Source organism: Pseudophryne corroboree, chromosome 9 (assembly GCF_028390025.1).
Source record: "Pseudophryne corroboree isolate aPseCor3 chromosome 9, aPseCor3.hap2, whole genome shotgun sequence".
In the NCBI taxonomy this organism is placed as follows: Eukaryota; Metazoa; Chordata; class Amphibia; order Anura; family Myobatrachidae; genus Pseudophryne; species Pseudophryne corroboree.
Genome location: NC_086452.1, coordinates 85,066,443 through 85,091,721, shown reverse-complemented (window position 1 = coordinate 85,091,721; position 25,279 = coordinate 85,066,443). Strand labels below are relative to the sequence as shown.

General features: G+C 47.0%; 1 protein-coding gene across 3 annotated transcripts in view; it reads right to left on the bottom strand.

Annotated features, from left to right (window-relative positions):
- Positions 1-25,279, bottom strand: part of SPATA6 (spermatogenesis associated 6) — a 290,370-nt gene that overhangs the window by 108,215 nt on the left and 156,876 nt on the right. For all 3 annotated transcript variants that reach the window (XM_063939577.1, XM_063939578.1, XM_063939576.1), the window contains one exon: positions 4,969-5,138. In XM_063939577.1, coding sequence (XP_063795647.1) covers positions 4,969-5,138 — 170 coding nt within the window. The remainder of the gene's footprint in view (positions 1-4,968; positions 5,139-25,279) is intronic.

Below are 25,279 nucleotides of genomic sequence, written 5' to 3'. Positions count from 1 at the left end.
GACACAATTTATTATACATTCATATATGTATGTTCTTTTTGCCAACCTGGGACGCGGCACCAATTACAAAGCCGTAAAGCCGCACAATAAGTATGAAGGACTAGCACAGGTTCGATTGCACAATATTTCCATGCACATGCTTCTGTTTTAATGGAATGAGCCTTAATTTGCATACATTAGGCCTGAAATAGCAACAATAGAGTTTTATTGCCCAGAGATAAACCAATTGTGCGAGCGTGTCAGCATCATAACACCAGAATGCCTCTTCCTTGTGTCTCTGTTGTTGGGATTTTACTGTTATGTCAAAGGAGAATGGGGAGGAGGAAGGGAGGGGGGGGGGGAAACACATTTCATTAGGAGAACAGTTTGCTCAGATGATAAAAATACACTTCTTAGCGGTATTCATTGTCATACTTTCAATTTTCCTTAGCTTCGGCAAACATTCTGCTGCTACACCAGTTTAAATTGTTTATTGATTTCAATAGATTGTATAAACACTTAGGAATTATTGCTCAGCGACCTGAAAAAAAGCCAGATCAATGGTAGACCTTCTCATAATTCATTTCAAAGATGCTCTGTCAAGTGTGATCAACTGCCCTCCTCCCTGGTGTGGCGGTAAAAGCACGCAACGCCTCTGTTTGCGTAGTGATAAAGGCAGTAACAAAATAAAAAAGAAAGAAAGAAAAACACGACATAAAGAAAGCAAATAATCTTCGCTCTCGACGGCAAGATATCTTGATTAGCCAAAGTGACAATGGCAAGAGACTCTCGGCGGGATTAAAGGCTGGTTACTACAAGCTAAAACACACACAAAAAAATGCATAGAATGGTTCACGCTCTGACGGTTTAGCACTCGATACAAAGGCCTGTCTCAAATGTCAAACAATTATCTGTTTAAGACAAAGACGTGCTGGCAACATCTGCCGGGACTGCTACAAGCGTGGGGAGAAGGAGAAAGGAAAACCGTAACACGCGTAATCTTTGCAAATAGATCACTAAAACTTTTTCCGCTTTCCCAAAGGATGGTCACATTTGTGAGGGATGTTAGCGATCATGGGTTGTGCTGGCTTCTAAGGCATGAGTCTGCACACTGTGCGGAAACGACTTACAAGGACAAAGTATCACAGGAGAGAAATCAATATAAATAGCTGTATAGTCATAGCGGGGAGGGAGAGAGCTTCCCAAAGAATCTACTTGGGGACAACAGAAAACAAATGATCTGATAACAAAAACACAAATCATTATAAAGATGAAATAGTACATGGACACATCCACAATACAAATACAACACACAACAAGACACACACAAAGAAGAAAGCTCCCAATAACTACTACTACTTTGCTAGGCTGGGTTGAGTTAGAGCACCCTGTTATCATTCTTCTACTGTTGACTCTTATCTCCCCAAGGGGCAGATGTATTAAGCATGGAGAAGGGACAAAGAAGTGATAAAGCAGCTGCTTTTGAATAATTTTGCACAGCTACTGCGTATAAAGATGCAGAGACAGGGATATTAGCGCCCACCTTTGAACCAGCCCCAGAGTCCTCTGATCAGGACCATCTTGCCTAAATCAGGAGGTATTGTTGCAAGGCACTTTCAAGCAAGTGCAGTGGAAAAAGGTGAAAGAGGATATGCTAAAGGCTTTGGGTTAAATTTGCGTTTGTGTGTCCCAACGTGTTTGAGCGGGGTACATCTGAAGCTCAAAAACCCAGTTCCCTAGTTCCACCATCTTTCCTACAGTACTGAATAATGATATGAGGCTTTGTGCAGTGAATGGAGGGAATGCAATTGTTTTACGCTCCGGCAGTCACTAGATGTGGCACCTGACGGATCAATTCAATTGCTGCTCAGTTTGGCTGCGCTTAGCTGCAGGCGCCGGCATTTCAGCTCACAACCCCCCATGCTGGCAAGCTTAAATTAGAGAAAAGTGACCTGTTTGGGTGCCCAAATGGCATTTTTCAAATCACGTACGGCACTTTGGTAAAACAGCTACACCCGGTATGGCTGGGCGCAATCAGCATGAAAACCCCCCAAACAACTGAATTGCGTCACACGATCTCCAAACACTTTAGACAGGAGATCAGACATGTGGCGGGCACGTAAGACGATTGAATTCCGCCCAAGGTGTTTCCCGCTGCATTCCTCCTGCCCATGTAGTGACTAAGGTTTTAGTGTAACTGGTGAAAGAAACTGGCGGTGGGGTTGTTCATGATTTATGGTATAAATGACTAAGTACTGATGTGAATAATTATGCAGACCCTGGATTCGTCACGCCTTCAACATGGGGGTGTTGTCCCCATTTTGAAGGCATGACAGATCCAGGGTCTGCATCGTCGTATGCAGACTTCCTGGACCCTGGTGTCCGGATCCTACGGCCAGCCTGAGTAAGCTTCAGCTTGCGCGGACTGGCCAGTACCTATAACCATCACGAATCACAATCGATGGACGCGATGATGATCCGAGGCTGAGTCTCGAAATTCTCCTGGTATCATTAGCGAGGATCAGTCTCCTACAGACGTCTCCTGCTGCATTAGAATTTTAATTGGACGGAATTTGGAGGAGTGGGGTGAGACAGAATGCTGGATACAGTATGTCAGTGGTCGTGAGGTGGTCAAGGCACTTCATGGATATCGCATGGAAATTAATTTGTTCCTAAGACTATGTAGAAAAGCCGCAGAGCTAACAATTACAGCTCCGCCAGTTACAAATAAATTACAAAACATGTAGTCTGCTAAATTCCATTTACTGGCACTAATAAGAGCAACCCGCCAAATGCTGGATAGACTATATGACATTATAATAAATATAAACACTATGTTATATTGATGTGGAGTCCATCCCTGTAGGGATACATATTGTTAATTTAATCAGCAGCGGTTTGCAGACTCAATGATATAATGCTGTATGCTATGACACAATCACAATACTGACCTTGGTGGTAACACATATTAATCCCTTGACAAAAAAAAGGGATATTTATATTCCATATAGGCCTATTATTACAGAGAACTAATAAATGAATAGCATCACCAAAAACACATAAATGTCAGCCACTTTACAAAAGCACAAAAGTACATTACATATGAATAGATACTGTCAAACTATAAAAGCTGTTAATGTGTTTCTCCCCGGTGGCAAATTTCTCATTAGGCATGTGAGGGGCGGCACTTGGGTGCTTATGTTGGTACTGCCAGCCCAAAAGTACCAGTAATGGCAAAATATTTACACTGTACTGTACCATGGGGGTCATTCCGAGTTGATCGCTAGCTGGCTAGTTGTAGCAGCCGTGCAAACGCTATGCCGCCGCCCACTGGGGAGTTTATTTTAGCTTAGCAGAAGTGTGAACGCATGTGCAGCCGAGCTCTGCAAAAACAGTTTGTGCAGTTTCTGAGTAGCTCTGAACCTACTCAGCGCTTGTGATCAATTCAGCCTATTCGTGTCCGGATTTGACGTCATACACCCGCCCAGCGAACACCCAGCCACGCCTGTATTTTTTCAGACACGCCTGCGTTTTTGCAAACACTCCCTGAAAACGGTCAGTTGACACCCAGAAACCGCCCCCTGCCTGTCAATCTTCTTGCGGCCGTCAGTGCGACTGAAAACTTCGCTAGAACCTGTGCAAAACAACAGATGCCTTTGTACCCATACGTCACGCGTGCGCATTGCGGGGCATACGCATGCGCAGAAATGCCGATTTTTAGCCTGATCGATGCGCTGCGAACAACGGCAGCTAGCAATCAACTCGGAATGACCCCCCATATGCCATCCTGAATGGTTTGTAAATGGGTAGGACATGCACATACTGCCCCTGTAAGCTGTCCTACTTAGTAAATATGTATACATAATTAAAAATAACAACATTTCATAGAGGCTTTTGATTATTTTTCTATTAAACTGGCTATCATGAAATTAGATTTTATAACCAATCAATAAAAATAACATTAGTAATTAGGCAGGCGGGGGGAGGCAGTTACTGAAGTGCCTAGGGTGCCCTAAAGCCGCTCGTTCCTCTCACCTGCATCATACGGACTGTGCTAATACGCAGATATTTACAGCTTATCTGTTACTGAGAAGTATGGGGCAGATGTATTAAGCCTGGAGAAGTGATAAAGCAGTGATAAGTGCAAGGTGATAACGCACCAGCCAATCAGCTCCTAACTGTAAATTTGCATATTGAAGCTGATTGGCTGGTGCATTATCACCTTGCACTTATCACTTCTCCAGGCTTAATACATCTGCCCCAATGTGTGTAGACAAGACATAGGCGTAAACAGTACCTGTCACAAGGGGGAAGGGGGGATTTTTATTTTTTATTTTTAACCCGGGACTCCAAAGTAATTTGCAAAGAGGAATGTTCTACCCAGCAGACAGACTGGTAATAAGCCTATTCCGCATGCTAGTCACTCAGCATTACCACTGATCTATAACTCTGCATTCCTGTGTTACATGGTACCAGTAGTGGGAAGGCTTATAATTAACCTAGTTGGACTCATTAGCATAATATTTATCAAATGGCCGGGGATGGGGTGGGGTTTGTTTTTGCAGTAAGTAGTACTTCGTTAATTATGAACAAAAATAATACCTTGTAAGGAACAAGCCCCGTCACTGCTGCTATTACTGTCCCTTACTGCTCCCAGCTGTGACTGACAGCTAGTATCATCCAGCATAAAGAGGCTCAGATAGGAAACTCTCCTTTCAGGAAATCTAAGTACTCAGCAACTTTGTATATTGAACAGTCAGGGGACAATTCTGCTGACTATCTATTCCAGTTTTAGATGGGGCAGCATTCCTGAGATAGAGATATTAAATCAAAACCACACACTGAGATTGATTTGTTCGCAAAGGTCATACATCTTTGAGGAACACAACACCTTTACCCAGTTTTATTATTAAGCATTATAATATCTAACCAGGTATACCACAATATTTTGTCTCTTGTGATGCTGGGAATAAGTGAGGGTATTGTTACCTTTGTCTAAGAGATGACCGGTTTAAGACAGGACTAGGCGGATGTCTCAGTATTGATGCAGGAGCCGAGCGAGATAGCGAAGGTGAAACTTTGCCTGGTGACTCCAGTACGCTGCCATTTAGACTGTCCAAGGACATCTGAAGGTCATCAATGTGCATCTTTCTGAAATCCTACAGACAAGAATAAAATAAGCTAATTTTATAACTGTATTTAAGTTTAATAATAGTGGATATATACAGATGTGTCCATATACACTAAGCTTCAGTGCTGGGCTAGATGAATGGCGCAAGTGAGCCGCCAGGTCCCATGTGACTCTGCTAGCTCCAGGAGTCTTTGTCATCTGAAAATACTTCTTAGTCGCAATACCATGAGACTAGGACGTACCAGGAGACAGCAAGGATTCATTTGGGATGCAACACTTGTATATCTGTGTCACTGAGGGAGATATTCAATTAGCTCAGACAATTAGGAGATATCGAATTCACCCCCCCTGCGTATTCAATTGAGGGCCATTTTCGCCTGTTTTAAAGTAAATTTTCGCCAATGGCTTTTCACTTTTTACGTTTTTAGTGAAAAGGCATTGGCGAAAAAAGTATCAAAATCGTCAAAAACGGCTCGCGTTTTCACCGGCATAGGTGTGAAAACACGTGGATCCACTTGTTTTTTGCTCCTGATGAATGTTTTGCCTAGGTGAAAAAACGGCCCTGTAATTGAATAGGGGAATCCCCATTCACCCCAAAAAATAGCGAAAAGTGCTGTTTTTTGCCTAGGTGGGAAAAACAGCCCTAATTGAATACCTCCCTGAGTCTGCATATGAAGCACAATGGCTCTTGGCATGGAAAAAAGCCACAGCAGCTGCGTGGTAGCACTTCATACAGATTCAGACTCAGTTGCACAGTTAGTGAATATCAAATTAATCCGCATAGCCTCCTGGTGCTTCAGAGTTGCATCACACTGAGACTAAAATGCATTTTTAGGTTGATTGGTGCAAGCCAAGACTCACAGGACCTAGTGCGCCGAGACTGGCTGTTTGGCACACTTGCAGCAATATTGTATCTGGACACATCTGTAAACATTTTCCAACCATCCCTATTTCTTCACAAAAGTCCAGATTTAAGGGATTTTCACACTATACCCAGATCATGTTTGGCAGGTGGTTCTCCTACTTTTTTGCCTAATCCGGAGTGACATAACCATGCTCACCCACCTACTCCCAATCCCATCAATAACTGTGAGGTTTAGATCAGAATCAGCTTTATTGGCAAGGTATACTTGTGTATACTAGGAATTGTTTGCGGTTACAATGCATCGCTAACTTAACATGGTACGGTACATAACATGTAGACATACATACATACATAGCATACATTACTACGGGAACGCTGTGCAAGGTAGCATCTCAGTTCATAGCTCCAGGCATTTTAGACCTTGTTTAGTAGATGAACAGCTAGTGGGAAGAAGCTTTTAGAGGTTCTGGTCGACTTAGCGGGAATGGACCTATAACGCCTGCCTAGAGTTTCATACAGGACATGGCCCAGGGTGTAGCTTGTCCACCACGATGTATATGTACATGTATATGTCGTGGACAAAGGAGAGATCGGCCCCGACATCCCTTTCTGCTGACCTCACGCAGTCTTTGGCAGCTCCATACCATACTGTGATTGATGAGCATAGGACAGACTCCACAATGGCGGTGTAGAAAGTGAGCAGCAGCTTCTGCGGAATGTTGAATTTCCTGAGTTGTCTCAGAAAGAACATTCTCTGTTGTGCCTTCTTGACGATGGAGCCTATGTTTGGCCCTCATTTGAGGTCGTGGGAGATTTTAGATCCAAGGAATTTGAAGGAGTCGACCCACGGCACCACACTGTCAGCAATCACTAGTGGGGGCATGGCAGCAGGTTTCTTCCTGAAGTCCACTACCATCTCGAGCGTTATAAATATAAATGTGCAACCACTGAAGCTTCTATTATATAACAGATGAAAAGTCAGCAATATGTGGAATTCCAAATCTCATAAATGCAGCAATCCACATTTACCAGGATATACAGGCTTAATCTGAAAAGGAATGCAATTGTCATTTGTATATCATCTATTCTCTGGATTATCCAAGTGATACACCCACTCTTGGGCTGTACAAGCCTATAGCAAATAGAAATACGTTTTGGTCACTGGGCAGACCATTGTGGAAGACGAGCGTTACTCACACCGGTGACGGACCACAACTGTCACACTCAACAAATTCTAAACAATAGAATTTGTGCTTTGTCAACCACGTAAACTGTAATCCGTAGTGCTGAACGCAGCGTGAAGATTAAATTAGTGGTTGAATTTATTCTCTAATGTCCTTTAAAGAACATATCTTTGCACCTCATTTAGAAAATGTATTTCCCGCTCACAACCAGAAAACCTAACCCCCACCTCCCCCCGCATCCTAACACGAATGCCGAATTCTGACAATGTCATCAGTTCATCTGCGACATCCTGAGAAAGTCAACAGTTGCCTGTACACATTTGAACTATGTCGACATAACTGTTGACACCTTGGTGTCAACACTATGAATGCTGACACTGTCGACCATCTGACTACATCCCGTGCATGTATGTGTATGTTTTCCAGTGTTTCCAGTATGCCCTGGTATAAGTACGCATCATTAAGTCGACATTCACTATGTCAACACCAGAACGTCAAATGTTATTAGGTCGACATGTTTAAAATGTGAACATCTGGAAAATGTTGACATGGACAAAATGATGACACATGTCAACATTACAGTCAGGGTTAGATGTGAATATTTCGATATTACTGCAAGGTTGACAAGTTACATGCCGACATCATAAAGTTGACATACTGTACATAACGTATGTTCAGTATCCCTTGGTATATATGTGTATGCGTCTTTTCCAGATGTGTGTTATGCCTAGGTTTTATTGTATTTTCAAGGTGTGCATGTTTTCCAGGTTTAAGTGTACGTTTTCCTGAGGTGTGTGTACTTGCGTGGGTTTGTAATTTCCAGTAAAAAAAAAAGATTTTAATCCTACCGGTAAATCTATTTCTCCTAGTCCGTAGAGGATGCTGGGGACTCCGTAAGGACCATGGGGTATAGACTGGCTCCGCAGGAGACATGGGCACCTAAAAAGAACTTTTCCTATGGGTGTGCACTGGCTCCTCCCTCTATGCCCCTCCTCCAGACCTCAGTTAGAGAACTGTGCCCAGAGGAGATGGACAATACAAGGCAGGATTTAAAAATCCAAGGGCAAGATTCATACCAGCTCACACCAATCATACCATGTAACCTGGAACATACATAACCAGTTAACCGTATGAACAACAACAGTGACGGTCCAAGACCGACTGCAACTGTAACATAACCCTTATGTAAGCAACAACTATATACAAGTCTTGCAGAGTTTCCGCACTGGGACGGGCGCCCAGCATCCTCTACGGACTAGGAGAAATAGATTTACCGGTAGGTTTAAAATCTTATTTTCTCTTACGTCCTAGAGGATGCTGGGGACTCCGTAAGGACCATGGGGTTTATACCAAAGCTCCCAATCGGGCGGGAGAGTGCGAATGACTCTGCAGCACCGACTGAGCAAAAGCTAGGTCCTCATCAGCCAGGGTATCAAACTTGTAGAATTTAGCAAAAGTGTTTGACCCCGACCAAGTCGCCGCACGACAAAGCTGTAAGGCCGAGACGCCTTGGGCAGCCACCCAAGAAGAGCCCACCTTCCTAGTGGAATGGGCCTTAACCGAATTTGGTACCGGCAATCCAGCCGTAGAATGAGCCTGCTGAATCGTATTACAGATCCAGCGAGCAATAGTCTGCTTCGAAGCAGATGCGCCAATCTTATTAGCAGCATACAGGACAAATAGTGCTTCTGTTTTCCTAAGTCTAGCCGTTCTGGCTACATAAATCTTCAAAGCCCTGACTACGTCCAGGGACCTGGAATCCTCCAAGTCACTCGGAGCCACAGGCACCACGATAGGTTGGTTCAGATGGAATGAAGAAACCACCTTAGGCAAAAATTGAGGGCGTGTCCTCAATTCCGCTCTATCCACATGAAAAATCAAGTAGGGGCTCTTGTGAGACAAGGCCGCCAATTCTGACACTCGCCTTGCCGATGCCAAGGCCAACAACATGACCACCTTCCAGGTAAGAAATTTCAACTCAACCTTGTTAAGCGGTTCAAACCAGTGTGATTTTAGGAACTGCAACACCACGTTCAGGTCCCATGGTGCCACTGGAGGCACAAAAGGGGGATGGATGTGCAGCACTCCCTTTACAAACGTCTGGACTTCTGGAAGAGAAGCCAATTCCTTCTGAAAGAAAATCGAAAGGGCCGAAATTTGTACCTTAACAGAGCCTAATTTCAGTCCCATATCCACTCCTGTCTGCAGGAAGTGGAGAAAACGCCCCAGATGAAAATCTTCCGTAGGCGCGTTCTTGGTTTCACACCAAGACACATACTTTCGCCAGATACGGTGATAATGTTTCACCGTCACCTCCTTCCTAGCCTTTATTAAAGTAGGGATGACCTCCTCCGGAATCCCCTTCTCCGCAAGGATTCGGCGTTCAACCGCCATGCCGTCAAACGTAACCGCGGTAAGTCTTGGAATATACAGGGCCCCTGTTGCAACAGGTCCTCCCTCAGAGGGAGAGGCCAGGGATCTCCTGTGAGCATCTCTTGAAGATCTGAGTACCAGGCCCTTCGAGGCCAGTCTGGAACAACGAGTATCGTCTGTACTCTTCTTCGCCTTATGATCCTCAACACTTTTGTGATGAGAGGAAGAGGAGGAAACACGTAGACCGAGTGGAACACCCACGGCGTTACCAGGGTGTCTACTGCTACTGCCTGAGGGTCACGAGACCTGGCACAATACCTCCGAAGCTTTTTGTTGAGGCGTGACGCCGTCATGTCTATTTGAGGAATTCCCCAAAGACGTGTTATGTCTGCAAAGACTTCTTGATGAAGTCCCCACTCTCCTGGATGGAGATCGTGTCTGCTGAGGAAGTCTGCTTCCCAGTTGTCCACTCCCGGAATGAAGACAGCTGACAGAGCGCTTACGTGATTTTCCGCCAAGCGAAGAATCCTTGTGGCTTCCGCCATCGCGACTCTACTTCTTGTCCCGCCTTGGCGGTTCACATGAGCCACTGCTGTGACATTGTCTGATTGAATCAGAACTGGTAGGTTTCGAAGAAGACTCTCCGCTTGTCGAAGGCCGTTGTACATGGCCTTGAGTTCCAACACATTGATGTGTAGACAGGACTCCTGGTCTGACCAGTCTCTGAAAATTTCTTCCTTGGGTGGGGAGCCTCGGTGGCTCGTGTCCGTGGTTACCAGGATCCAGTCCTGAATTCCGAACCTGCGACCCTCCAGCAGGTGAGCACTTTGCAGCCACCATAGGAGAGACACCCTGGCCCCTGGGGACAGAGTTATTTTCCGATGTAAGTGCAGATGCGACCCGGACCATTTGTCCAGAAGGTCCCATTGAAACGTCCTCGCATGGAACCTGCCGAAGGGGATGGCCTCGTAGGCCGCCACCATTTTTCCCTGAACTCGAGTGCATTGATGAACTGACACCCTTTTCGGTTTTAGCAGGTCTCTAACCATGTTCTGGATGTCCTGGGCTTTTTCCAACGGGAAAAAAACGGGAAAGCGCTATATAATACAGGGATGTACACTATACTGAGTGATTTTTCCCCTATAGCAGCTTATATACACAGTTTTGCGCCTAAATTTATGTACCCACCCTCTCTTTTTTACCCTTTGTGTACCAGGATACTGCAGGGGAGAGCCTGGGGACCACCTTCCTTCCAGCTGAGCTGTGAAGAGAAAATGGCGCCGGTGTGCTGAGGAAGAAGGCCCGGCCCCTTCAGCGGCGGGCTTCTGTCCTTTTATGTACTTTAATGGCGGGGGTTAATGCACATATACAGTTTATCAGACTGTATTATGTGCTTTTCGCCAAGTAAGGTAATCTAATTGCTGCCCCGGGCGCCCCCCCCCCCAGCGCCCTGCACCCATCAGTGACCGGAGTGTGTGGTGTGCTAAGGGAGCAATGGCGCACAGCTGCAGTGCTGTGCGCTACCTTCATGAAGACCGGAGTCTTCAGCCGCCGATTTTCAACTTCTTTTCGTTCTTCTGGCTCTGCAAGGGGGACGGCGGCACGGCTCCGGGACCGGACGACCGAGGACTGGGCCTGTGTTCGATCCCTCTGGAGCTAATGGTGTCCAGTAGCCTTAGAAGCCCAAGCTAGCTGCAAGCAGGTAGGTTCGCTTCTCTCCCCTCAGTCCCACGTAGCAGTGAGTCTGTTGCCAGCAGATCTCACTGAAAATAAAAAACCTAACAAATACTTTCTTTTCTAGGAAGCTCAGGAGAGCCCCTAGGGTGCATCCAGCTCTGGCCGGGCACAGATACTAACTGGGGTCTGGAGGAGGGGCATAGAGGGAGGAGCCAGTGCACACCAGATATAGTACCTAATCTTTCTTTTAAGAGTGCCCAGTCTCCTGCGGAGCCCGTCTATACCCCATGGTCCTTACGGAGTACCCAGCATCCACTAGGACGTCAGAGAAACCTTCATTTGTTCCGTATCCAGTATCATACCTAGGAACGTTAGTCGAGTTGTCGGAATCAACTGTGACTTCGGTAGATTCAGAATCCAACCGTGTTGCTGGAGTACTCTCAGGGAGAGCGTTACACTGCTCAGCAATTTCTCTCTTGATCTCGCCTTTATCAGGAGATCGTCCAAGTATGGGATAATTGTGACTCCATGCTTGCGCAGGACCACCATCATTTCCGCCATTATCTTGGTGAAAATCCTTGGGGCCGTGGAAAGCCCAAACGGCAACGTCTGAAATTGGTAATGACAATCCTGTACAGCGAATCTCAGGTACTCCTGATGGGAGGGATATATGGGGACATGAAGGTACGCATCCTTTATGTCCAGTGACACCATAAACTCCCCCTCCTCCATACTGGCTATAATCGCCCTGAGCGATTCCATCTTGAATTTGAATCTTTTCATGTACAGGTTTAGGGATTTTAGATTCAAAATAGGTCTTACCGAACCGTCCGGTTTCGGGACCACAAAGAGGGTTGAGTAGTAGCCTCTTCCCTGCTGGTTCAAGGGAACCCTGATAATTACTTGCTGTAGACACAGCGTTTGAATTGCAGCTAACACTACATTCCGATCTGGTGTAGAAGCTGGTAATGCCGACTTGAAAAACCGGCGCGGGGGCACCTCCTCGAATTCCAGTTTGTAACCCTGGGAAACTATTTCCAACACCCAAGGATTCAGGTCTGAGCTGACCCAGGCCTGGCTGAAAAGTCGAAGACGTGCCCCCACCGGTGCGGAGTCCCGCAGGGGAGCCCCAGCGTCATGCCGAGGATTTTGTAGTAGCCGGGGAGGACTTTTGTTCCTGGGCACCGGCCGAAGCGGGTGCTCTTTTCCCTCTAGCCTTACCTCTGGCAAGAAAGGAGGACCCCCGACCTCTTCTGGACTTTTGCGACCGAAAGGACTGCATCTGATACGGTGGTATTTTCTTTTGCTGTTGGGGAATAAATGGTAAAAAAATAAGAATTTACTCACCGGTAATTCTATTTCTCGTAGTCCGTAGTGGATGCTGGGGACTCCGTAAGGACCATGGGGAATAGACGGCTCCGCAGGAGACTGGGCACATCTAAAGAAAGATTTAGGTCTATCTGGTGTGCACTGGCTCCTCCCCCTATGACCCTCCTCCAAGCCTCAGTTAGGACACTGTGCCCGGAAGAGCTGACACAATAAGGAAGGATTTTGAATCCCGGGTAAGACTCATACCAGCCACACCAATCACACCGTATAACTCGTGATAGGAACCCCGGTTAACAGTATGATAACAACGGAGCCTCTGAACAGATGGCTCGCAATAACCCGATTTGTGTAACAATAACTATATACAAGTATTGCAGACAATCCGCACTTGGGATGGGCGCCCAGCATCCACTACGGACTACGAGAAATAGAATTACCGGTGAGTAAATTCTTATTTTCTCTGACGTCCTAGTGGATGCTGGGGACTCCGTAAGGACCATGGGGATTATACCAAAGCTCCCAAACGGGCGTGAGAGTGCGGATGACTCTGCAACACCGAATGAGAGAACTCCAGGTCCTCCTCAGCCAGGGTATCAAATTTGTAGAATTTTGCAAACGTGTTTGCCCCTGACCAAGTAGCAGCTCGGCAAAGTTGTAAAGCCGAGACCCCTCGGGCAGCCGCCCAAGATGAGCCCACCATCCTTGTGAAATGGGCTTTTACAGATTTAGGCTGCGGTAGTCCCACCGCAGAATGCGCCAGCTGAATAGTGCTACAAATCCAGCGCGCGATAGTCTGCTTAGAAGCAGGAGCACCCAGTTTGTTGGGTGCATACAGGATAAACAGCGAGTCAGTTTTCCTGACTCCAGTCGTCCTGGAAACATAAATTTTCAGGGCCCTGACTACGTCCAGTAACTTGGAATCCTCCAAGTTCCTAGTAGCCGCAGGCACCACAATAGGCTGGTTCAAGTGAAACGCTGATACCACCTTCGGGAGAAACTGAGGACGAGTCCTCAACTCTGCCCTATCCATATGGAAAATCAGATAAGGGCTTTTATAGGACAAATTCTGACACACGCCTGGCCGAAGCCAGAGCCAACAGCATGACCACTTTCCACGTGAGATATTTCAAATCCACAGTCTTAAGTGGTTCAAACCAATGTGATTTCAGGAACTCCAAAACCACATTGAGATCCCAAGGTGCCACTGGGGGCACAAAAGGAGGCTGAATACGCAGAACTCCTTTGACAAAAGTCTGAACTTCAGGCAGTGAAGCCAGTTCTTTCTGGAAGAAAATCGACAGGGCCGAAATCTGGACTTTAATGGACCCCAATTTGAGGCCCGAGAAAGTGCTACCCCCACTACCAACTGTTCCTTGGACCTCGCCTTTATCAGGAGATCGTCCAAGTACGGGATAATTAAAACTCCCTTCTTGCGAAGGAGTATCATCATTTCGACCATTACCTTGGTAAAGACCCTCGGTGCCGTGGATAACCCAAACGGCAGCGTCTGGAACTGATAATGACAGTCCTGCACCACAAATCTGAGGTACTCCTGGTGAGGAGGGTAAATGGGGACATGCAGGTACGCATCCTTGATGTCCAGGGAGACCATGTAATCCCCCTCGTCCAGGCTCGCAATAACCGCCCTGAGCGATTCCATCTTGAACTTGAACCTTTTGATATAAGTGTTCAAGGATTTTAAATTTAAGATGGGTCACACCGAACCGTCCGGTTTCGGTACCACAAACATTGTGGAATAGTAACCCTTCCCTTGCTGAAGGAGGGGTACCTTGACAATCACTTGCTGTAAATACAGTTTTTGGATAGCCACCAACACTGCCTCCCTGGCAGTTGCTGGTAAGGCAGATTTTAGAAAACGGGGGGGGGGGGGGGGGACGTCTCGAATTCCAGCCTGTACCCCTGAGATACTACTTGAAGGGCCCAGGGATCCACCTGTGAGAGCCCACTGTGTGCTGAAATTTCTGAGACGGGCCCCCACCGTACCCGGATCCGCCTGTGAAGCCCCAGCGTCATGCTGTGGTCTTACCGGACGCGGGGGAGGACTTTTGCTCTTGGGAACTGGCTGTATGCTGCAGCTTTTTCCCTCTACCTTTGCCTCTCGGCAGAAAGGATGCGCCTCGAGCCCTCTTGTGTGCTCTACTGTCAGCAAAATAGTGTCCCTATCCAGGGTATCAATATTATCCGACAGGGAATCTGACCACGCAGCAGCAGCACTGCACATCCATGTTGATGCAATCGCTGGTCGCAATATAATGCCCGTCTGTGTGTATATATAGCTTTTAGGGTAGCCTCCTGCTTTCTATTAGCAGGATCCTTTAGGGCGGCCGTATCCGGAGACGGTAGTGCCACCTGTTTTGATAAACGTGTAAGCGCTTTATCTACCCTAGGGGACGTTTCCCAACGTGACCTATCCTCTGGCGGGAAAGGGTACGCTGCCAATAACCGTTTAGAAATTATCAATTTCTTATCGGGGGAAGTCCAGGCTTCCTCACACACCTCATTTAATTCCTCAGATGCAGGAAAAACTACTGGTAGTTTTTTCTCACCGAACATAATACCCTTTTTTGTGGTACCTGGGGTACTATCAGAAATGTGTAATACATTTTTCATTGCCTCAATCATGTAACGGGTGGACCTATTGGAGGGTACACTAGTCTCATCGTCGTCGACACTGGAGTCGGTATCCGTGTCGACATCTATGTCTGCCATCTGAGGTAGCGGGCGTTTTAAAGCCCCTGATGACATTTGAGACGCTGGAACAGTCACAAGCTGAGTAGCCGGCTTTCCTATGTCGTCAAACCTTTTATGTAAGGAGCTGACACTGTCACGTAATTCCTTCCATAAGTCCATCCACACAGGTGTCGACCCCTCAGGGGGTGACAACACATTTACAGGCATTTGCTCTGCCTCCACATCATTTTCCTCATCATACATGTCGACACAGCGGTACCGACACACAGCACACACACAGGGAATGCTCTGACAGAGGACAGGACCCCACAAAGCCCTTTGGGGAGACAGAGGGAGAGTATGCCAGCACACACCAGAGCGCTATATACCACAGGGATATCACCTATAAAGAGTGTTTTCCCTTATAGCTGCATATATATATTATACTGCGCCTAAATTTGTGCCCCCCCTCTCTTTTTTACCCTTTCTGTAGTGCAGGACTGCAGGGGAGAGCCAGGGAGCGATCCTTCCAGCGGAGCTGTGAGGGAAAATGGCGCCAGTGTGCTGAGGGAGATGGCTCTGCCCCTTTTTCGGCGGGCTTTCTCCCGCTATTTTGTGTTATTCTGGCAGGGGTAATTTACACCTATATAGCCTCTGGGGCTATATATGGTGTCAGTTTTGCCAGCCAAGGTGTTAATATTGCTGCTCAGGGCGCCCCCCCCCCCAGCGCCCTGCACCCATCAGTGACCGAAGTGTGTGGTGTGCATGAGGAGCAATGGCGCACAGCTGCAGTGCTGTGCGCTACCTTGGAGAAGACAGAAGTCTTCAGCCGCCGATTTTCCGGACCTTCTTGCTTCTGGCTCTGTAAGGGGGACGGCGGCGCGGCTCCGGGAACGGACGACGAGGTCGGGTCCTGTGTGCGATCCCTCTGGAGCTAATGGTGTCCAGTAGCCTAAGAAGCCCAAGCTACCACCACTTAGGTAGGTTCGCTTCTTCTCCCCTTAGTCCCTCGCTGCAGTGAGCCTGTTGCCAGCAGGTCTCACTGTAAAATAAAAAACCTAAACTATACTTTCTTTCTAGGAGCTCAGGAGAGCCCCTAGTGTGCATCCAGCTCGGCCGGGCACAGAAATCTAACTGAGGCTTGGAGGAGGGTCATAGGGGGAGGAGCCAGTGCACACCAGATAGACCTAAGTCTTTCTTTAGATGTGCCCAGTCTCCTGCGGAGCCGTCTATTCCCCATGGTCCTTACGGAGTCCCCAGCATCCACTAGGACGTCAGAGAAATTTGATTTACCTGCGGTAGCTGTGGAAACCAGGTCGGTCAGCCCAACCCCAAACAATACGTCTCCCTTATAGGGTAGGACTTCCATATGCTTTTTTGAATCCGCATCACCCGTCCATTGGCGAGTCCATAAGGATCGGCTCGCTGAGATAGACATGGCATTGGCTCTGGAAGCCAGCAATCCAATATCCCTTTGAGCATCTCTCATAAATAAGACTGCATCTTTAATATGGGCTAGAATTAACAATACAGTATCTCTATCCATGGTACCAAATTCAGCCGTTAGATCATCTGTCCATTCTGAAATTGCGCTACATACCCATGCCGACGCAATTGTCGGTCTTAGTACAGTTCCAGTATGCGAATAAATAGACTTTAAAGTAGTCTCCTGCCTGCGATCCGCAGGATCCTTGAGGGTCGCTGTGTCTGGAGACGGTAGCGCCACTTTCTTGGACATGAGCGTTAAGGCCTTGTCCACAGTGGGAGGTAATTCCCAACGCACCCTGTCCTGTTTAGGGAAGGGGTATGCCATATAAATTATTTTGGGGATCTGCGGTCTCTTTTCCGGAGTCTGCCAAGCCTTTTCAAAGAACTCATTTAGTTCATGAGATGTGGGAAAATCTATAATCTGTCTCTTTCCCTTAAACATGTGTACCCTCGTGTCTGGAACAGAGGGTTCATCAGCATATGCAACACATCCCTTATTGCCACAATCATACACTGAATGCTTTTTGTCACCTTAGGGTGCAATTTTACTTCATCATAGTCGACACTGGAATCAGAGTCCATGTCGGTAGTAGTGTCCACAATTTGTGCCAAGAAACGTTTTTGAGACCCCGACGGGCCCTGTGAGTCGGTCCAATCCGAGGATTGACCCCCCGATGCCTCCCCTGATTCAGCCTTATCAAGCCTCTTATGTAAAGAAGCCACACTTGCATTCAACATATGCCACATGTCCATCCATGCCTGAGTCGGCACAACCGACGGGGACACACCACTCATTTGCTCCACCTCCTCCTTGGAGAAGCCTTCCGCCTCAGACATGTCGACACGCACGTACCGACACCCCACACACACAGGGATATACCTATAAGGGGACAAATCCCCAACCAGGCCCTTTGGAGAGACAGAGAGAGAGTATGCCAGCACACACCCAGCGCTCAAATAACACTGGAAAAACAAAATGACCAGATAGCGCTTTTTTATATACTATCCAAATTCCAACTCACTGCGTTACCAATGTGCCCCCCCCCCCTCTTTTTCCAGCCTGTGAAGTGTTCAGCAGGGGCGAGACCGGGGAGCCAGCGTTCTCATGCAGCTTCTGTGGAGAAAATGGCGCTGGTTAGTGCGGAGGATCAAGCTCCGCCCCCCCAACGGCGGGCTTCGGTCCCAGTGCAATTGTAATAAATTGGCGGGGGATCTGTGATTTTCTGCCTCCGCAGCCTAATCATACTCTATTGTGCCCAAAATTGAGGATTATTGCTGCCCAGGGCGCCTCCCCCTGCGTCCTGCACCCATCAGTGCTGCCTCTGTGTGTTGTGTCTGGGAGCAATGGCGCGCAGCGGTACGCCTTACCTCTCGAAAATCTGAAGTCTTCTGCCGCCTGAGAGGTCTTCTATCTTCTCATACTCACCCGGCTTCTATCTTCCGGCATCTGTGAGGAGGACGGCTGCGCGGCTTCGGGACGAACCCCAGGGTGAGACCTGTGTTCCGACTCCCTCTGGAGCTAATGGTGTCCAGTAGCCTAAGAAGCAGAGCCTATCAGTAAAGTAGGTCTGCTTCTCTCCCCTCAGTCCCACGATGCAGGGAGCCTGTTGCCAACAGGACTCCCTGAAAATAAAAAACCTAACAAAATTCTTTTTCTACAGAAAACTCAGGAGAGCTCTCTGCAGTGTACCCTTTCTCCTCTGGGCACAGTATCAAACTGAGGTCTGGCGGAGGGGCATAGAGGGAGGAGCCAGTGCACACCCATAGGAAAAGTTCTTTTTAGGTGCCCATGTCTCCTGCGGAGCCCGTCTATACCCCATGATCCTTACGGAGTCCCCAGCATCCTCTAGGACGTAAGAGAAAAAAAGTTGCTCCGGTATTTTAGGATACTCAACACAATATACAGTTACAACCTTCAATTCCAAAGTTAAAAGAACAAAAAAATAAATAAAAAAAAATCCCAGTAGTGAGTCCCCTTGCGGGCTTGCGACATTTCGGGTGCGGTGGTACAGGTTATATTCCCACTCAGGTGATGGCGTGGACTCACCACCCGAGTGAGATTACTGGGCTGCGGTCAGGATTTCGATTGCCGGCATTTCCTCCACTGGTGGGATTCTGGCGTTGGGATCCCGACAGGCCGTATATTAACCGCATCCCATAAAATCCAGCAATAGCCCAGCACTCGCACATCTCGCAGACAGCCGCTCCCGATGCCCAAATCTTGAGACAATATAGAGGTAGGAAGGTAAACGGCACTCACAGAAGATCAATCTTCATCTTCGATTATTTTAATACTGCACGGTCAACGTTTCACAGGGTAAGAGCTCTTCCTTCGTTAGGAAATATACATATTATATATATATATATATATATATATAAGTTTGCGCTGAAAGAGCTATCTGTAAATCAATGTAAAATAAAATGCACATAAAATGCAATTGTACTGTATCTTAATCTTGGCTTACATACCATGTAATACATACAGTAAAGAAAATATAATCAGAGGGGGAAAAAATCATTGGTGTTCAGGCTGTGACTGAGCAAGAAGAATGGAAATTAGACGGAAAGTAATTTAGACTTCTATGTAGTGATGAAAACAAAAATCCATTAATCAACCTTCATCAGCACATTGTTATCGATGGCATTCTGCGACTTCAGGAAAAAACAGATCTGCATCAGCAAGTTACCACCAAATAATATGTGTATTTGTTTATTCCCAGAAATTCCTAGGTGGAGAGATCATTCTAAACACGTCTTCCGTTTAATTTCAAAGCTGTGCTGTGTTTTCTGCTGCTAATAAAGGTAGATTTCAATCTCGACTTAGTTTGCTGGGAAGCGCGGCCAGCTCTGGGCCATCCGGGGAGTGATGAATTAAAGACCAACCATTGCTGTCTAGCAGCGCCCAAAAGTTCCTGCTGTTAATAACGCTTTTTTTTCCTCCTTTCAAACAAATCAATTTTAATTAAAATCTCTATGATAAAACAGTCGTGAATCATCAGGACAGTCCAAGGAAAGTAAATTATATGGAGCTATCATGGTAAAAAGGAAAATATAGCATAGCCTACTCTGAGGTTATCGTTACCGGTGAGAAGCTGGAGGCAGCGAGACAAGGAAATTGGAATTTAAAGTAATGGCGTCTTCTCCACGCTGGAATAGCACCAGGTCTAGGAAATCTGGGGTAGAGTCTCTCTTCCAGCTGCTGACCAAACATTAAATCAGTTTGTGAGCCAAATAGATTTAACCACTTAGGGGGGGAAATGTAATGAACAGAGATTTGCCGAAATCAATGTTTTTTTTGGCCATTTTTGCTGTTGGATTTAGAGGCTATACATTTTTAAAAGCAAAATCAGCTTTCCTTTGTGCATAGTGTTGCAAGGTAAAGACAGATCCTACCCTACTGTCCTTATTAATTTACCCACTGGGCGGCACTGTTCTATTGCAATCATTGGAATAGCTATAGAGAAATTTAGCTTCAGTTGCAGTTTTGCTATTTTAGCAAAAACGGCAATTGGCTGCGATCGCATGCTGGGGACAGGGCAAAGCCGGTCAGCATGCAAAAGCCGCCAGCGATGCGATCGTATCGCTGAATAGTGGTTGCCCCCCTCTTCCTGTGCAGCCAGGTTGTGTAGGCAGACGCAGAGCTGCCATTTTCCGGGGGGTTGCAGCGGGCGCGTACGACTCCACGCAGCGGCCCTGAACCTGCCCCGTTTCCTACGACACACCCACTCAACATCACTTCCCCCGCAACGCTGAATTGCCGCCCTGCAAATGCATCTGCCTGTCAGTCAAGCAGAGGCGTTCGCGTGAGATGCGATCGCATCTCACTGTGTGCACACGCGCAGTACCGCTGCTGCGAGTGCACACTGGTTATAAGCCATCCACACTGAATAAGGCCCCAAATCGGGCAGGTTAGACTGTTTTGTGCTCCAAAACCGGAATCCTATACTTAATCCTTTAATCCTAAAAGGAGAACCAAATATTCAAAAATACAGATTTCAAAATCTAGGGACATGCTTGGAACCCTGGGACAAATGACAATGACCAAAGGAATGAAAATATTCTAGTATAAAAGTATTTGTAAAACAAGCAAATGATAGCGCCACCCACTGGTTGCAGAATCCTGCAGTATGCAAGAAAGTGATAATTGCAATACCAAATCAATTTGTGTTACTTGTCAAACTAGTTTCTACTGCAGCAGAGAAAAGTCTGCCAACAGCTCCGCATGTGAAGAAGATTGTCAGAAATCTTCTCAGGATGAAGAGGAGAACGCACATTAGACAAGTACATGCAATCAACAGGCGCAGAGAATGTTTCAGCCTCTGGGGAAGATTTTAGCAAGACTACGAGTGTTACAAGTCAATATTCTGTAATGAAGTAAATCATTTAACATATTCTCTATCATGAACTGATTGCATATTTTTGTTTGATGTTTAGACGGCAAGCCGATTACTGACATTCTGCACATAATGGCAATGATGCAGGGTTTAACCTAAGCCCCTCTGCGGAGCAGATCTTGCATGTTTTCACTCTTAAACATATTCTGGGCCTGATTACGAGTTGCACGTGAGTCCAAATGCAGCCACATCCAGTGATTTTTTTGCATGCTGTGCTTGCGTCACCACCTGCATACGCATCTGTGCAAACTTAGAAGTGATTCAGAATCATCTTATACTTTCTTTGAGGACGCTTAAACGACATTGGCAAATGGGCAGCAACAATGCAAACACATGCAAGAGAACCATTGTGTGTGTGTATGTGTGTGTCACGTTCATGTAGCCAGAGGTTCCACCTATTCTGAGTCATGCTCTGTACGGGCATGGACGGGCACGCTACATGCAAAGTGGACACGGGAAACTGACCACTGGTAGGCTCTGACCAATAATGGCTCTATTTTCAAGAACATTTCCAATTTGATGATATGGTTGCGATCTGCGAAACGCGTCATTTTACTTGTTATGGAAAACTACTGATTACCTTTGATAATCTGCTATTGGCACCAATATCACTGGAACCTGTGCCCATGTGAAATTATTGTCATGCTACATTTCACCAAGCAAATAATGGATTTCTCTACATCTCACAAGGACTACAAACCTCACGGTAAACCTATGTATCCAGGAGTGATACTGGCCCTCATTCCGAGTTGTTCGCTCGCAAGCTGCTTTTAGCAGCATTGCACACGCTAAGCCGCCGCCTACTGGGAGTGAATCTTAGCTTAGCTAAATTGCGAACAAAAGATTCGCAATATTGCGAAAAGACTTCTCTGTGCAATTTCTGAGTAGCTCGAGACTTACTCTGCCAGTGCGATCAGTTCAGTGCTTGTCATTCCTGGTTTGACGTCACAAACACACCCAGCGTTCGCCCAGATACTCATCTGTTTTTCCAGCCACTCCCGCGTTTTTCCCAGAAACGGTAGCGTTTTTTTTACACACACCCATAAAACGGCCAGTTTCCGCCCAGAAACACCCACTTCCTGTCAATCACATTACGATCACCAGAACGAAGAAAAAATAAGAATTTACTTACCGATAATTCTATTTCTCGGAGTCCGTAGTGGATGCTGGGGTTCCTGAAAGGACCATGGGGAATAGCGGCTCCGCAGGAGACAGGGCACAAAAAGTAAAGCTTTCCGATCAGGTGGTGTGCACTGGCTCCTCCCCCTATGACCCTCCTCCAAGCCTCAGTTAGGTACTGTGCCCGGACGAGCGTACACAATAAGGGAGGAATTTTGAATCCCGGGTAAGACTCATACCAGCCACACCAATCACACCGTACAACTTGTGATCAAACCCAGTTAACAGTATGATAACAGAGGAGCCTCTGAAAGATGGCTTCCTAAACAATAACCCGAATTAGTTAACAATAACTATGTACAATTATTGCAGATAATCCGCACTTGGGATGGGCGCCCAGCATCCACTACGGACTCCGAGAAATAGAATTATCGGTAAGTAAATTCTTATTTTCTCTATCGTCCTAGTGGATGCTGGGGTTCCTGAAAGGACCATGGGGATTATACCAAAGCTCCCAAACGGGCGGGAGAGTGCGGATGACTCTGCAGCACCGAATGAGAGAACTCCAGGTCCTCCTTAGCCAGAGTATCAAATTTGTAAAATTTTACAAACGTGTTCTCCCCTGACCACGTAGCTGCTCGGCAAAGTTGTAATGCCGAGACCCCTCGGGCAGCCGCCCAAGATGAGCCCACCTTCCTTGTGGAGTGGGCCTTTACAGATTTAGGCTGTGGCAGGCCTGCCACAGAATGTGCAAGTTGGATTGTGCTACAGATCCAACGAGCAATCGTCTGCTTAGACGCAGGAGCACCCATCTTGTTGGGTGCATACAATATAAACAACGAGTCAGATTTTCTGACTCCAGCTGTCCTTGCAATATATATTTTTAATGCTCTGACAACGTCCAGTAACTTGGAGTCCTCCAAGTCACTTGTAGCCGCAGGCACTACAATAGGCTGGTTCAGATGAAATGCTGACACCACCTTAGGGAGAAAATGCGGACGAGTCCGCAGTTCTGCCCTGTCCGAATGGAAAATCAGATATGGGCTTTTGTAAGATAAAGCTGCCAGTTCTGACACTCTCCTGGCCGAAGCCAGGGCTAGTAACATGGTCACTTTCCATGTGAGATATTTCAAATCCACCTTTTTTAGTGGTTCAAACCAATGAGATTTTAGAAATTCCAAAACCACATTGAGATCCCACGGTGCCACTGGAGGCACCACAGGAGGCTGTATATGCAGCACTCCCTTAACAAAAGTCTGGACTTCAGGAACTGAAGCCAATTCTTTTTGAAAGAAAATCGACAGGGCCGAAATTTGAACCTTAATAGATCCCAATTTGAGACCCATAGACAATCCTGATTGCAGGAAATGTAGGAATCGACCCAGTTGAAATTCCTCCGTTGGAGCACTCCGATCCTCGCACCACGCAACATATCTTCGCCAAATGCGGTGATAGTGTTGCACGGTTACTTCCTTCCTTGCTTTAATCAAAGTAGGAATGACTTCTTCCGGCATGCCTTTTTCCTTTAGGATCCGGCGTTCAACCGCCATGCCGTCAAACGCAGCCGCGGTAAGTCTTGAAACAGACAGGGACCCTGCTGAAGCAAGTCCCTCCTTAGAGGTAGAGGCCACGGATCTTCCGTGATCATCTCTTGAAGTTCCGGGTACCAAGTCCTTCTTGGCCAATCCGGAACCACTAGTATCGTTCTTACGCCTCTTTGCCGTATAATTCTCAATACTTTTGGTATGAGAGGCAGAGGAGGAAACACATACACCGACTGGTACACCCAAGGCGTTACCAGCGCGTCCACAGCTATTGCCTGCGGATCTCTTGACCTGGCGCAATACCTGTCCAGTTTTTTGTTGAGGCGAGACGCCATCATGTCCACCATTGGTCTTTCCCAATGGGTTACCAGCATGTGGAAGACTTCCGGATGAAGTCCCCACTCTCCCGGGTGAAGGTCGTGTCTGCTGAGGAAGTCTGCTTCCCAGTTGTCCACTCCCGGGATGAACACTGCTGACAGTGCTATCACATGATTCTCTGCCCAGCGAAGAATCCTTGCAGCTTCTGCCATTGCACTCCTGCTTCTTGTGCCGCCCTGTCTGTTTACATGGGCGACTGCCGTGATGTTGTCCGACTGGATCAACACCGGTTTTCCTTGAAGCAGAGGTTCTGCCTGGCTTAGAGCATTGTAGATTGCTCTTAGTTCCAGAATGTTTATGTGAAGAGACGTTTCCAGGCTCGTCCACACTCCCTGGAAGTTTCTTCCTTGTGTGACTGCTCCCCAGCCTCTCAGGCTGGCGTCCGTGGTCACCAGGATCCAATCCTGTATGCCGAATCTGCGGCCCTCCAATAGATGAGCACTCTGCAACCACCACAGAAGAGATACCCTTGTCCTTGGAGACAGGGTTATCCGCTGGTGCATCTGAAGATGCGACCCTGACCATTTGTCCAACAGATCCCTCTGGAAAATTCGTGCATGGAATCTGCCGAATGGAATTGCTTCGTAAGAAGCCACCATTTTTCCCAGGACTCTTGTGCATTGATGTACAGACACCTTTCCTGGTTTTAGGAGGTTCCTGACAAGCTCGGATAACTCCTTGGCTTTTTCCTCCGGGAGAAAAACCTTTTTCTGAACCGTGTCCAGAATCATCCCTAGGAACAGCAGACGAGTTGTCGGCATTAACTGGGATTTTGGAATATTCAGAATCCAGCCGTGCTGTTTTAGCACTTCTTGAGACAGTGCTAATCCCCTCTCTAGCTGTTCTCTGGACCTTGCCCTTATTAGGAGATCGTCCAAGTATGGGATAATTAATACGCCTTTTCTTCGAAGAAGAATCATCATCTCGGCCATTACCTTTGTAAAGACCCGAGGTGCCGTGGACAATCCGAACGGCAGCGTCTGAAACTGATAGTGACAGTTTTGTACAACGAACCTGAGGTACCCCTGGTGTGAGGGGTAAATTGGAACGTGGAGGTACGCATCCTTGATGTCCAAGGACACCATAAAGTCCCCTTCTTCCAGGTTCGCTATCACTGCTCTGAGTGA